This window comes from Myodes glareolus, chromosome 1 (assembly GCF_982192425.1).
Source record: "Myodes glareolus chromosome 1, mMyoGla1.1, whole genome shotgun sequence".
NCBI lineage: Eukaryota > Metazoa > Chordata > Mammalia > Rodentia > Cricetidae > Myodes > Myodes glareolus.
Window position 1 is genome coordinate 28,430,840 of NC_142026.1, and position 15,559 is coordinate 28,446,398.

Below are 15,559 nucleotides of genomic sequence, written 5' to 3' on the forward strand. Positions count from 1 at the left end.
ACCCCGGAGACAGGGTTTTCTTGTGTAGCCTTGGCTGTCCTGGAATTCCCTCTGTAGATCAGGTTGGCCTCGAACTCACAGAGATCTACATGCCTTTACTACAAGACTGAGTGCTGGGATTAAAGGTGTGTGCCACCACTGCCGGCCAGCCAGTACCCTTCTTTCTAGTACTACACATAAGTTTGGTTGGTTTTGAAAATGTTTTAGATTTATTTTATTTATGTGTGTGCTTTTGCCTGAATGTGTGTTTGTGTAGCACATGCATGCCTGGTACCTGCAGAGACCAGAAGAAGGTATGGTGCAAATGACAAAGATATTTGCTGAGGTTTCTCTTTCCCGTAAAAATAGTTAATGTTTATTCTTTTCTGAAAAAAATTGGGGGCTGACGAGAGAGGTTGGCTCAGGGGTTAAAAGTGCTTGCTGCTCTAGCAGAGGACTGGAGTTTGGTCTCCAGTACTCAGGTTAGGTGGCTTATAGCCAGGAAACCCAACATCCTCTGATGGCCTCTGCAGGCTCTCACAAATGCACACAACTGCCCCTCCCCATGCACGCTTTCTCTCTCTCTCACACACACATACAAATTGTAGAATTTTTTTTTTTGAGACAGGGTCATACTCTGTAGCCCTGGCTGGCCTGGAACTTGCTATGTAGACTGGAGACTAGGATAGCCTCAGATTCAGAGACAAGTTGCCTCTGCATCCCTAGTGCTGGGATTGAAGGTGTGTACCATGTCCCCCAGAAAAGAACATTTTTGAGACAGTCTCACTTATGTAGCCTAGGCAGGTTTTCCTGCCTGACTCCACGTTACCCCACCACACCTGGCTCTGTGTTTTGAGAGCTTTGAACAGCCACTAGGTCGCTAGCAAGTGCTTCCAGGCTAAGGCCACAGGAAGATGTCCTAGAAGGGACTGGTGATCACTTTCTGCATCTAGGATATTCTTTCTGGCTATCACCTGCAGAATAAACGGGAGCAGGAAGGAGCAGCTGGTGCCTGATCCCCAGTTGGCTATGGGGGACCAAAGGAAGGGCTCAGGGAATGTTTACAGAGCGAAGTCAATGCCCTTGAGTCTACTGGAAAGGGAAATAGAGAATGGAGACAGCTGCTCTCGAAGCCCCAGCCCATCCACAGAGAGGTGTCCATCAATCCTCCCATCTGAGACTGTGCAAGGCAAAGCCCTCTCAGGACGTCCTCTGCCAACTCCCTCCTTTTCCCTTCGGCCTGGTAGTGGCTGCATTCCACCACAACCAAGCTCTCTCTGGTCCAGAGGCAAGCCGGGTATATATACTCTTGCTGCTGCTTACCACAGCAAAGGAAATGGAGGAAAAGCTGGCTTTCCCGTCTGTTGGCTGCTGGGGACCCATCAATCCTATGGGTGTGGTCTGCCACTGCTACAGAGTTCCGTTTCCTAAGTGTATGACTCAGAACTTGAAGTGACATCTTTGCTTCCGGCCTCTCCCACCCTGGAATCTACCGGGAGGTGAGGGGCTCACTTCTTCCAGCGAGGCAGCTCCACCGTTCTGCGCCTGCTGCCTGAAGATGTGCTCGGAGCCGACAGGAGTCAAAGTTTTGGGTTTAATGAATTGGCACACAGTATGTTCTGGATCCACAATAGTTTAAAACAGGACAGCTCGGTCAAGGGAACAGGAAGAAAATGGAAGACTACGTGTGTATGTGTGCGCGTACATTCGAGTGTCGGTGTGTATGAGATTGTCAAAGAATTAACTCATTGAAGGAAAAAATATTGTCACGGGGGCTGAAGAGATAGCTCAGTGGTTAAGAGCACTGACTGCTCTTCCAGAGGACCCAGGTTCAATTCACAGCACCCACATGGCAGCTCACAACTGTCTGTAACTCCTGTTCCAGGGTATCAGACAACCTCACACCAATGCGCATAAAATAAAGTTAAATAAATCATAAAAAACTTATTAAAAATATTGTCAAGGAGCAAGGAGCAGTGCACCTAGACAGGAATTCTTTTTTTCTAATTGATTTTTATTGAGCTCTATATTTTTCTCTGCTCCCCTCCCTGCCTCTCCCCTCCCCTCTTCAATCCTCCCCCAAGGTCCCCATGCTCCCAATTTACTCAGGAGATCTTGTCTTTTTATACTTTCTACTTCCCATGTAGATAGACAGGGATTCTTGAGACATAAAAGATTCTCACGTGAGGCAAAGGGTCACACTTTGCTTCTAGGTGCAGTCTAGAAGCAAGAAGTCTGGGAGGAGCCACTAGGGGGAGACAGAGGGGAGGCAGTGACTGTGGAGTAAGGAGGGCAAGGAGGGGTGAGTAAGACACTTCCAGAAGAAAGTCTGAAATATAGGGGAGGGGCAGGAGTGGAGGTGATGCAAAGCTTAAAGGTTTCCGTCCTTTCCTTCCTCCCTCCGTCCCTCCGTCCCTCCCTCCCTCCCTTCTTCTCTTCTTTAGAAAAAAAATCTTCATATGAGTATCTTGCTTGCATGTATGCATGAGATCTACGTGTGGTTTAGTACTTGTGGAAGCCGGAGGTGGAGGTCTCATTCCCTGGAACTGGAATTACAGATGGTTGCAAGCTGCCCAATGGATAGTGGGAACTGAATCTTAACGTATGAGCCATCTCTCCAACCACAATTTTCCTTTCTTTCTTTATTTTTTAATATTTATTTATTTATTATGTATACAATACTCTGTCTGTGTGTATGTCTGCAGGCCAGAAGAGGGCACCAGACCTCATTACAGATGGACCATGTGGTTGCCGGGAATTGAACTCAGGACCTTTGGAAGAGCAGGCAATGCTCTTAGACACTGAGCCATCTCTCCAGCCCCTTTCTTTATTTTTAGATTGATTTGTTCTAATATGTACGACTGTTTGCCTGCATATGTGTATGTGTCCCGTGTGCATGCCTGGTGCTTGTGGAGGTCAGAACAAGGTGCGGGATCCCCTGGAACTGTGTTGATGCTGGGAACCAAACTGGGGTCCTTTGCAAGAGCAGTAAGCGCTCCTAACTGCCAAGCCATCTCTGCAGCCCCCTTATTTTTAACACTGTTTGTGAGTGTAGATGCCTTGAGCTGGAGTTAGCGGCAGTTGTGGGGCAGCCAGTGCTGGTGATAGGAACACAACTTGGCCCTTCTGCGAGAGTATTACTCTATTTTAATTGCTAAGCCATGTTTCTAGCCCTCTTATTTTCAAAAATATATTCAGGGCTGGAGCCGTCACTCAACAACCGAACACATGCTGAGCGTGTATAAGGCCCATCCTGAGGATCTTAAAAAACAAAACCAACCAACCAACCAACCAACCAACCAACCAACCAACCAACCAACAGCTGACCAATATGGTGCGAGGGAAAGGCTTTCTGGATCTGTCTGTCCTCAGGGACCCCTCTTTCTACAAGTCCCCATCTTGAAAACCATTTGTCATATCTTTTCCTACTGATGGGTTTAGTCAGCACAAGCCTGCACAGATCGCAGCCTCTTACTGATATTAGCAAGGGTCTCCGAGTGTGACCCGAGTGTGGCATTCCCCACGCAGGTCCAACTCAGTGCCTGGCACATTCCTTACAAAAGACCACGCGGTGCCCTCAAAGGCACTTGCTGCCAAGTCTAACAATGTAAGTTCAATACCTAGGACCCACAGCGTGGAAGGAGCTATCCAGCTCACTCAAGCCATCTTTTGACCTCCACGCTTGGTGCGTGTTTGTGTGTGCGTGTGCACGCGCACACACACACACACACACACACACACAAAATATTCAAAACTTAAAAAGAACACTGTTCAGCTGGTGTGGTGGCCACACCTATAATTCCAGTAGGAGAAAGGCGGAGTTAGGAGAGTGGTGAGTTTGAGGCCAGCCTGGTCTACACCATAAGACTCTAAGACACTGCTGTGCAAACAAAACACAAAACAATACCCCCCCGCCCAAATTTAAAGGGCTCAAAATATTGGCAAGTAACTTAACAGGGAGAAAGGCGAGAGGAATTATTGCACGGCACATAGCAAAGCTGTGCCCAATTTCTGTTCTCTCACTCACGTCTGCCCAAGGCTGTGTGGTCTGAGATAGCCAATCCTTCCTGTCCGTTTGCACAGGACAGAAGTGGGCGTGTCTCTGGCCAGGAGCACACTGCAGAGACCTGGGCCAGCCTGGGGCTGTCCTCAGTACTGTGTGTCTCTAGCAGTGATGGCCTCAGTACTGTGTCCCACAGTAGTCTACGGCTCCCACACCAGTCACCAGTGTGCTTTCTTTCTTCTGCAGTGTTGGACATTGAACCCTTGCGCTCTACGACTGACCACAGCCCCCAGCCCGAGGGGTGTTTCTGTGTGCAAGGGGTCAGGCCACATCCTTCTGGAATCAGGCTTTTTGCGGACCTGAGAAAGTACCTACCAGTTTTTGAAAACTGGTGGCCACATTCTGTGCCAGACTTTGTCCACATGTTACTTCCAACAAAGCTCCAGAGGTTTCCGAGAATCCAGAAAAAACTCAGGCCTTCAGGCAACTGGGTATCAATTCCAACCTCAGTCTTCACTCACCCTATAAAAACTAACCTGGGAGATTGGTGGTTGCACACACCTTTAATCCCAGCACTCGGGAGGCAGAGGCAGGCGGATCTCTGTGAGTTCGAAGCCAGCCTGGGCTACAAGAGCTAGTTCCAGGACAGGCTCCAAAGCTACAGAGAAACCCAGTCTTGAAAAACAAAAACAAAAAAACCAACCAAACAATAAACAAACGAAAACCCAGATTCTGTTGTAGATATCTGGGTTCCAATCCCAGCATCCATATCAGGCCAGTAATTTTAGCTCTAGGGGGATCTAGCACTTCTGGTCTGCCTGTCCTGTGTTAACCCCTTCCTCTCCTCCAAGCCCTCAGCGTCCTGCTGTCCTGTTGGCTCACACCTCATAGCATGGCTGTGTCCCCGTTGCCGTTTCAGGATACTGTTTCTTGAACATACGCAGTCTACCCTGGAGACAGGTGGCTTCAAAGGGTAACTAGGATGTAATTCTCTTTCTGCTTTTCTCAGAGAAGCTGGCAAAGAATTCAATTGGAATGTTTTGGCTGGATGAGAGAAGGGAGAGGCGTCTCTTTTGAGTCAGGGTCTCACGTAGACCATAGCCTCTGATTTGCTATGTAGTTGAGGATGATCTTGAACCGACCTCTGCCTTCCCCTCCCATGTGGAGGTGAGCCATCATGCCCGCCCTGGGGATGCACCATCCAGGTATAACTCTCGCCACTGGGTGTGTCCAGCACTGGTAAACGTTCCTTGGGGGAGTTCTGGGGAGCACATATGGATCAGGAAAACAGAAGAAATGGGGTTTCAGGAATACAAAAGGAAGCTTCATTCAGTTTCACCCTTTTCCACCTTTGAGTGAGTGTGTGAGTGTGTGTGAGAGAGTGTGTGTGTAAGTGTTGTGTGGTGGGGGGCAGGTCTCACGCACCTGGGCAGTTTTAAACACTCACACTGGTAGCTACAGCTGGCCTTGAACTCCTGATCTTCCTGTCTGTCTCCCTTCCTCCCCTTCTGGAGTGCTGGAATTACAGGTACGTCCACCACACCCGGCTACATCCCTAGCCCCTCACCTTGTTTTTTTCTAATTTAGATTTGAATATTAAAAAGATAGTTCTTGGGGCTGGAGATATGGCTCGGTGGTTAAGAGCACTGACTGTTCTTCCAGAGGACCCGGGTTCAATTCCCAGCACCCACATAGCAGCTCACAACTGTCTGAAGATCCAGTTGCAGGGGATCTGACACATTCACACCAATGCACATAAAATAAAGTTAAATAAACCACAAAAATTAAAAAACAAAAGTTCTTGAGGCTGGAAAGATGGCTCAGCAGTTGGGGGCGCTGATTGCTTTTCCAAAGGGCCCAGGTTCAAACCCTAGCACCCACATGGCAGCTCACAACTGTCTAAGATCTGACACTCTCAGACAGACTTACCTGAAGGCCGAACACCAGTGCACATAAAATAAAATAAGCTTTAAAAAAGTTCTCTAGGGTAGGGATGTAGCTCAGTTGGCACAGTGCTTGTTTAGCATGCACAAAGCCTGGATTCGAACCCCAGCAGCTCAGAGACTGTGTGTGCTGTCACGTGCCTGTGGTCCAGCACAGAGAAGGTCGTCCAAGGTCATCCTTGAAGCTACAGTCAGCTCGAGCTAGAGGCTAGCCTGCTGCTACTTGGGACCTTGCTTAAAAAAAGAAAACAAAACAAGCTTTCCGAGATAACAGGACAAGAGAATTGTCGCTTAAAGCTGGTGCTGGTGCTCAGAATGTATGGTTCTCTTCCTCACCCAGAGCCACAGGCTGGGAAGGAAGGTGGGAGCCTGGGAACTAGGCTATACCAAAGGGCCAGGTAGTACACTCCGGTCTCAGGTCTACCACTCTGGTTGCCTGATGACTTGAAATTGTTGACTGTTTGTAAAGGAGAGTGAGCGCTACTGTAGCTTGGAGCGGAGTCCCTACCAAAGAACTCCTTTAGGGTGGTTTTTTTTTTTTGTCAGACCCTGGAGCGCTGCAGGAGGGATTACGTTCCTCTGATGTCATCCTAAGCCTGTCAGCCCTGCCCCAGCCCCGTGTTGCCCCATCATTGTCTTCTGAAGTCCACTTTTAGAAGCAGCAGTGGAGGCATGTGGGAATGAGAGCTATTCATCTATTTCTGGAGAGAAAGAGTTTGTAATCCTACAATGTGATAAATCTCTGTCTTCCTTCATGAAGACAGATTCACAGTCCAGAAAAGAAGAGAAACAGAAGCAGCGCCATGCTCAAGACTGTAGGAATATTTGAATGCTTTAATTACATCATGTAATAATAATATCATAGTCTATTTTACAAGTTAAAGGTATGAGACTGTATGAAATAGAAGTGGTAGGGAAAAAAAACCTAAATGGGTCAGGAAGGTAAATTTTTTCAAAACCAGAGGCCAAGGAGGTGGGGCAGGGACAGACGCAGTGCGGTTCCTGGTATGGGTTTGTTCCCATGCTTGCACCAGGAGTCGAGGCTTGTCCCCTGCTCTTGGTTGGGGTTGGGAGTTTAGTCTTGTCAGTGAAGATGGAGGTTTTGGGAGAAAAGGCCAACTGGCTACCTATACAGAGCTGGTTTCCTGGTGCCACAGGTGGGTCTGCGTTGGAGGAATCAGCTGGAGTATCAAAAATCAAACATGTGGAGGAGAAAAGCAAAGCTTCCTCCTGCCCTGTTCCAAATTCTTGAAGTACACACACGTTCTTCTCTCAGACGTAGAAAAGCCTCACTCTGGACGTGCTGACAAGAAGGTCGTCATCAAAGAACTTTGTCTCTATGATGACATTGCCCCTGTGGGAGAGAATCGAGAGGGCAAGACAGTGAGTGTCACAGTCCACGGCACCACTTCCACATGGTGTCCATGCACACCTAGAGCCTTAGTTTGGGCATCGCAATCCTTGTTCAGAGTCAGGTGTGGTGGTGCACACCCTTAATTCCAGTACCCACAAGGTATGCTAGTGCACACCCATAATTCCATTATCCACAGGGCTGTGAGACAGGAGGATGAGTTCAAGGTTAGTCTGGCCCATCTAGTGAGATTTTTCTCTCAGAATGAGAAGAAAGCCAGGTATGGTGGTGCACACCTTTAATACCAGCACTAGAGAGGAAAAGGCAGGCAGATCTCTGTGAGTTCCAGGTCAACCTGGTCTATATGGTGAGTTCTAGGCCAGCCAGGGCTGCAAAGTGAGACCCTGTCGCAAAACAAAAACAAAGCAAAGCAAGCTAGGAGGTGGTGGCTCATGCCTTTAATTCTAGCACTTGGGAGGTAGAGGCAGGGGGATTTCTGTGAGTTCGAGGCCAGCCTGGTCTACAAGAGCTAGTTCCAGGACAGGCTCCAAAGCTACAGAGAAACCCTGTCTTGAAAAACCAAAAGACCAAAACCAAAAGAAAGAAAGAAAGAAAGAAAGAAAGAAAGAAACAAACAAACCCAAAAACCAAAAAACAAAGCAAAGCAAACAAAATTAAAAAATATTGTTGTCTGCATGGGTTAGATTCTTATAGGGTGTTTAACTTATGTGACGAAAGTTTGTTCCCGTCAAGTGCAGAAGTTGGAACTCAGAGTATGCCTTTTGTCTTGGCACACTGATGTCTTTGCTGAGTGCTCTGCACATAGATCCCACCGACGGCTCTGGCTGGATTACTCTGGCTGCAGATCCTGGGCCAACCTCAGGGAGGCACTTTTTCCTATAATACTAACTAAAGCAGACAGCTAGGGTTCCCTGCCCTGTAGTTCTCTCCTGACTTGGGTAGTAACACCCTGCTCTTCCTTTGTGGACAACCTGTCTTCTAGTCTCTGGGTCAGCTGAGTGACCCCTCTCTCACCTTGCAAAGGGGGTCACAGCATTCTGTTCATGCCAGTCAGATCCCCTCCCCTGAGTAGCCCTTCCTCAGCTACCTCTTAGGAAGACAGCACAGGTTTGTTTCTGTGGTTTGTGACCAAAGAACGTTAAACGAGGCACTGGACTATGAGGATGGGGTCAGATGGCCACCCCAGCGGCCCATTCTGTTTGCTTCTTCCTTTCCTGGCTAGTCCAGAGAGTGATCCTAGAGTCTTGTACATGCCAGAAAAGAACATTCCCACTGAGTCATAAATGGCAGTGCTCCCATTTATAAAACGGAATATTACTGCCATACCAAATTATTTTTGAGGTTTTTTTTTTATATTTTATTTTTAAAATCATTATTTTAAGACTGGGTGTGGTAGCACATGCCCTTAATCCAGAACTCAGAAGGCAGAGTAGGGAGATCTCTGTGAGTTTGAGGCCAACCTGGTCTACATAGCAAGTTCCAGGACAGCCAGAGCTAAATAGAGAGACCTTGCCTCAAAGAAAAACATTTTTATTTTATGTGCATGGATGTTTTGCTTGCATGTAAATCTGTGTAACACACATGTGCCTGGTGCCCGTGGAGACTATATGAGGGTAACAGACCCCATGGAATTGGGGCTATAGAGACCTGAGAGTTGTCAAGTGGGTGCTTGGACTCAAACTTGGGTCCTACGGAGACAGCTAACTTAACATAACTGCTAAGCCATCTCTTCAGCGCCTCTGTATCTCTTCTATACATTTGGTGTGGCTTTCATGAAGGATCTCCTGGCAGATGATCTAGGGTTACACAATTATTCGTGGGTCTAAACTTTTAGACAACACTATCACTGACACTTCTTTCTGGTGGTGCGTAAAACTCACTTATGTTAAGCAAATTCTTTATCACTGAGATACATCCCCAGGCCTACTGAAATATTTGAAAGACTCAATCTCCTTCCAAGAGAAAATGGTAAGTGGGCAGTTACTGACAATGTCTTTACATTTTTATTTTATTATTATTATTACTGTGTCTCTGTGTATGACCTGTGTGTCGCAGGAGCATGTGGTGTACATGTTACACATGTACCATAGCACACACCACATGTCAAAGGACAACTTTCAGACACCTTCCTTTCCTTCTAGCTTGGGCTCCAGGGATCAAACTCAGACCACTGGGTCTGTACCGCTAAGCACTTTTACAGTTCTTTTTGACAACACAAATGAACTGTTCTTTGATCAGGAAGTAATTACTGAATTCTAGGCCAGCCTCTGGAAGCCTCGGCCCAAATGTTACCCTCTACGATGGAGCCCTCTGGCGGATGTGTTGGGGACCCAGAGAGCATACAGAGACACAATGAGAGTGAACCGTTGGACTTGACATTGATTTTGTGCTGCTTCCTTTCAATGCTGTCTCAGTTTTCACCCTCACTGTGTCTGTGAAAGCAAAGCTCAGCAAGATTGGACATTACTCAGCAGGGGATGGTGGCACATGCCTTTAATCCCAACACTCAGGGAGCAGAGGCAGGGGGAGCTCTCTGAGTTTGAGGCCAGCCTGGTCTGCAAAGCAAGTTTCAGGACAGTCAGGGCTACACAGAAGAGAAACTCTGTCTCAAACAACAACAACAACAACAACCAAAAAAACAAAAAAACCAAAAAACAAAAACCCAAACCAAAAAAAGACTTTATCACCCAAAGATAAGTTGCCAGGGTGAACTGGAAATTTAAAATGTGGTCTAAAGATTTTTGTCCTGTTATTTTTCATAGGACAAAAGTCAGTTATCTTGACACAGCCCTGGGTACTTTCTGCTCTTGTCTCTCTAGATCTCTGCCTGTGAACAGAACCAGGAGTCCCAACTGCCTCGAAGCCTGTTTTGAGATATACTTTGAAATTCCCTGAAACCTCACTCACGTTAGGACGCTGGCGGGCATCATCTGGGACTCGGGCGCTGCTTCTATCAAGGACTGCCAGGTATTTGTGGAGTTAGGGATCACAAAGCCAAACTCGAAGAACCACTCTGAGGAAGAAGGAAAAGCCAGTGAGCAGGTGCTATCTGTGGGTATGGGGAACCATAGGCTGTTTGTCCCTCTCCTTTAGAGTGGACTCTATCGGATTCCTCCTGCACCAGAGGCACTCGAAGGACGCAGACGCCTGCGCAGACTTTTCTCTTCATTTGTGTCACAGACTTCTTTTTTTCTCTTCAAGAGAGGGTTTCTCTGTGTAGCCCTGAATATTCTAGAACGCGCTCTGTAGACCAGGCTGGCCTCAAAGCCAGAGATCCACTTGCCTCTGCCTCCTGAGTACTGGAATTCAAGGCCTGCACCAGCACAGCCCAGCTAAACAGTGTTTTCTTAGGAGTAGCAGGATGTGCACTAAAATAAAGGTAGAAAGGCCTTTGGAATTTTAGTTTTACGGCGCCTACATGTTTTCTTACGTTTTGACAGCTCATGTGGGGAGTTCCTACTAGTTATACCTTATGATATGTAGGTACGGTCCTATACTAGCTACACTGTATCACAGCCGCTTCTTCCAAGACCACATGGTAATCCCACACAGGTCCAGGCACAGGCACCCAGGCTTCCAGGGTGTGTCTGGCCTTGTTTTGTCTTCACTGGGGTCCTCAGCACTGCAGGACGTAGGATCCACTGGTTATAAAACTAGTATTTTCAAAGCACTGCTGTGTCCTCCTACACCCTGATTCCAGGCACACAGGTAGCAGAATACCTTCTAGGCATTGTCCTTTGAAGTAAACTTTTTGCTCCAGGCGGAATTTTTCCATTTGCTCTGCAGAAGAAAAGTTCAGTTCTCGAGACACTGCCTTGCACTTGAGGATTTTCTTGGGCACACGGGCTGATGAGAGAGAGAGAGAGATTGGTACCCTTCTAAATGAGAGCCACAGGACTATGAAGCTATAGGTTCCTGTGAGTTCCTTTGGCTGCCTTAGAGAACACGTTATGCTTATTAAATTTCATTAAGTGCCTTGGTAGCTGCATTACATTCCAGCTGAAGCAGAGAGCCAATGGGTCAGCACATGTGACATGTTGCCAAGGAACACAAGACCTGGTGTCTCCACAGGCCTCACCTAGCTGCTCTTGGCAGGCTCAGGCTGTGAACATCCTCTCTCATGCAGGCGGCATGGTGCCTCTCTATATTCTGATTCTTTGAAATGCTTCACCTTTTCTTTTTCCTCCAGAGAGATGAAAATGAAAATTTTGTTTTGGAAAAAGTTGAAACCTGAGCTTATAGCTTTTCTTTTTTGAGACAGGGTCTCATGTGGTTCAAGATTGGCTTTGAATTAACTATACAGCTGAGGCTGGCCTTGAACTCTTGATCTTCCTGCCTCAATCTACGAAGTGCTGGGATTACACTGTGATGGCTAGGATAGGATATGAGCCATCACATCCTAGATCTAGGTACGGTCCGATGCTAAAGTGGATTTGGGGAAGTGAGAGAAAGAAATGTAAAAGTGGAACAAGAAGTGTTCTGTTTGCTGGCAGGGCTCACCTGTCTACTGGCTGTGTGTTTACTTAGCTCCCTGGTGCCAGGGTCTGTGCTGGCACTGGGCATAGCTTGTGCATTCAAGGGTCTGCAAAGTACCTTCATGCTCCACACCAGGGACAGACAGGTCTTCTGTTCCTTGCCAGAGTATCTTTCCTGTCTCGGCATCCCGAAGATTCATCCAATTTCTGATCAAACATGATTAAGGAAAAGGAAGGTTCCCAGAGTGACTCCTACCGTGCAGTGGAGGGTCTCACTTTGCCATCCCATCTACTCTTTGTGTCAAGTCTGCCAAACATCCCATGAAAGCAGGTGAGTATATGTAGGAGAGTCCAAAAGATACCTAAAGGAAGAGGCAGAGACCACCAGAGAGATCTTTACATCATCTTACATAAGAATTCAGAGACAAAGTCTGTGATCTAGCTCAGTGGTAGAGAGCTTGCTTAGCATTTTCAGGGTCCTGGTTCAATCTCCAGTATTGGGAAGAAAAAAAGAACTCAAAGATAGTGAACTTCTATATGCTGTGAATATGCTTTATTGCCAATGCTTAATAAAGAGGCTGATTTGGTCAATAGCCAGGAAGAATAGAGCCAGGCAGGAAATCCAAGCAAAGATACAGGGAAAAAGAAGGCAGAGTCTGGTAGATGCCAGCAGTCATTGAAGGAGTAAGATGCCAGAGCATTACCAATAAGTCACAGGGCACATGGCAATACACAGATTATTAGAAATGGGTTAATTTATATGTAGAGCTAGCCAGTTAGAAGCCTGAGCCATTGGTCAAATAGTTTGTAATTAAGCCTCAGAGTGGTTGTTCAGGAACTGGCAGGCAGGAGAGAGAAACCTCCAGTTATAAAAATTGTAAGTGAGGGCTAGAAAAATGAATAGTCAAAAAAATCTAAACGTGTCAAAGGAATCTTATCAGTCAAAACAGTAAAAGACACGGGAGGTCAGGTATCCAGGGTACTGCCAAGACACTGAGTCACACAGACAATCCCACCATGAGGATCACAGCCTGTAGGCCTCGTTCACTAGCATGGACTACCAAACAGCCTTTTAGTGTCCGGCTTTTAAATGTGAGTAGACAGCCAAGGAATGGTAAAACGGTTCAGCGGGTACAAGTGCTTGCTGCAAGAGTCTGACAACTTGAGTTTGATCTCTGGATCTCATGGTGGAAGGGCAGAATAGATTCCCAAAATTTGTCCTCTGACTTCTCCAAAAGTGTTGTCAAGAATCACCAGAAATCAAGATACTTACTATGAAAGACAACCAAAAACAAGAGAAAAAGGGGACTACAGATGAAGATGCAAACTTAAAAAAATTACAAGAACAATAGACAGCACTAGAGAATGGCTCAGTGGTTAAGAGTGGCTGCTACTTAGGGCTGGAGAGGCAGCTCAGCACTGACTACTCTTCTAGAGGACCAGGGTTCAACTCCCAGCACCCATATGGAAGCTCACAACTGCCTGTAATTCCAGTTTCAGGGGATCTGAAACTTGCCATGATAAAACACTAATGCATATATATAAAAAGAGAGAGAGAGAGAGAGAGAGAGAGAGAGAGAGAGAGAGAGAGAGAAAATGCTTGCTACTTTAAAATTTTTTGCTTGCTTATTCTCTTTCCCCTCAAGACAGGGATTCTTTGGGTAGCCCTGGGCAATCCTGGAACTTACTCTGTAGACCAGGCTGGCCTTGAACTCACAGAGATTTGTCTGCTTTTGCAGCGCCAGAAGTGCTGGTATTAACGGCTCAAGTTTTTGTGTCTCAGCACCCATCTTCGCGTGATGAGGACTGAACCTAGGGCTTTGTGTTTCCAGGCAAGTGCTCTACCACTGAGAGAACCCCAATCTGCTTGCTACTTGTTGCTGAGGATCAGAGTTCAGTTTCCAGAACCCACATGGTGTGGCTCACAACTGCCAGTAACTCCAGCTCCAGGGGATCTAATGCTCTCTTCTGGCCTCCTTGGGTGCAAAAGTCATACACAGATACCCACAGCTGCACACAAATAATACATACATAAGCAATCTTTAAAAATGAAAGACATGATATAACCCCAATGCCAAATGTTTTATATAACAGGTGTATACTTTAGGTGATATTCTGTGGTTCATGGCTGCTACAATTCATAGGCTAGTCAATAATAATCTCCTTAGTCAAATTATTGTAATATCTAATTTAAATATCTACGCTCTGTGTTTGATACAATAAGTGAGGTCGTAATAACACATCTGGAGGACAATAGCAGCAACAAAAAGACCATTAGAAAAACAAGTTTTGGTGCCAGAGTCAAGAACGCTAATGTAAAGGTTGGAAGAAAAACTGAAGAAAACTATTAAGGAAAATTAAAAAAAAAAAGAAAAGAAATAAAATAGGTGAATAAAGACACAAAAGGGGGTCTGTGAGATGGCTCAGTGGGTAAAGGTGCTTGCCACCAAGCCTAATAACCTAGGTTCAGTCCCTAGGACACAGGGTAGAAGCAGAAAATGAACTCTTGCAAGTTGTGCTCTTGACTGCCCGACCTGTGCAGCGGCACCAGTGCATTCTCCACCCCGACACAGACACAATGGGATTAAAATTAATAAATGGAATTAAAAGAGACGGGAGAAGTAGGGAATAGTCTAAGAGGTCTACTATCTAATGACAAGAATGACAGAACAGAGGCCAGACATGGTGGGCTTATGAGGGAAGTCAGAGGTCCAAGGTCACCCTTGTGACCTTGTGTGAGGACAGCTGGGGGGGGGCTACACAGTGAGTTGGAGGCCAGTCTGCTTTTTATCTTTCTCAAACAAAACAAAATGCAAACAAAAATATGAAAATTTACTGAAAACCTTTTTTCTTTTAAAAGTAGTGAACAGGGCTGGACAGATGACTCAGTGGTTAAGAGCCTGCTCTTCCAAAGATTCTGAGTTCAATTCCCAGCAACCACATAGTGGCTCACAACCAACTGTAATGAGATCTGGTGCCCTCTTCTGGCCTGCAGGCATACATGTAGGCAGAACACTGTATACATAATGAATAAATAAATCTTAAAAAAAAGTAGTAGACAAAGAAAATTTAGTGCTGCTGTTAAGCAAAGAAATGGAGTCTGTAAGGAGCACTGGAGAGGGCTGAGCAGCTGAGGGAGTTTACACGTGCTTTTTTTCTGTTAGCAGGGACACCATGTCACCACCCTCTTCTGGGAGGCATGGGCTGTGCTGAGCCTCAGCAGCTGGCAGATGCAGCTTTTTCTTTCCCAGGCCTGGGACAGCTGGGGCAAGCACACGGCCTAAGCTTGGGCACTGGAGATCTCAGTTCAGAGGTCCTGAAAATGGCACTGGACAAGCATCTGAGAATACTGTGTGGACCTGCATGGACAAACCGACTGTCCTTTCCTGCTGTGCGGCCTTCTGGTGCAGGCCCTGCCCCCTCCCTCCTCAGGCAGATCTTTGCTACGCTCTCCCATTATTTGACTAGCTGTCACCTGAGAGCCCTGTACAGAAGAGCCGCTGTGCATCACAGGGATGGCACCACATGCACCTGCAGAAGGCCTATGTGTTGCTCTGGTACAGAAGACACACAAGTTTGGGCTGTCCAGAAGCCCAGGGTTATTGAGTAATTAGGCCAGGAGCCAGGGTGTGTGATCCTAACCAGTTCTCCCAAGTGCTTCTGGCCACTGAGCTCTTCTTTACCTGCTGGGTTCACTTCCTCTGCTCCACATTTCAAATGAATTAACTAACCTATTGTGCTGGAGATAGAATCCAGGGCTTTCCACATGCTAAGCGAACACTCTGCA

The 15,559-nt window shown here is 46.6% G+C and overlaps 1 protein-coding gene across 2 annotated transcripts in view; it reads right to left on the reverse strand.

The window, feature by feature from the left end:
* Positions 1 to 6,739: 6,739 nt before the first annotated feature.
* The window catches only part of Pde6d (phosphodiesterase 6D), a 44,316-nt gene continuing 35,496 nt past the window's right edge, over positions 6,740 to 15,559 (reverse strand). Inside the window, exons 2-5 of one of the 2 annotated variants that reach the window (XM_048428884.3) lie at positions 11,891 to 11,979; positions 11,018 to 11,143; positions 10,205 to 10,310; positions 6,740 to 7,279 (exon numbers count right to left, since the gene is read on the reverse strand). In XM_048428884.3, coding sequence (XP_048284841.1) covers positions 7,198 to 7,279; positions 10,205 to 10,310; positions 11,018 to 11,143; positions 11,891 to 11,979 — 403 coding nt within the window. In that variant the 3' untranslated portion in view covers positions 6,740 to 7,197. Of the gene's footprint in view, positions 7,280 to 10,204; positions 10,311 to 11,017; positions 11,144 to 11,797; positions 11,980 to 15,559 lie in introns of those variants that run through there. The other variant, XM_048428885.3, reaches the window with a different exon arrangement.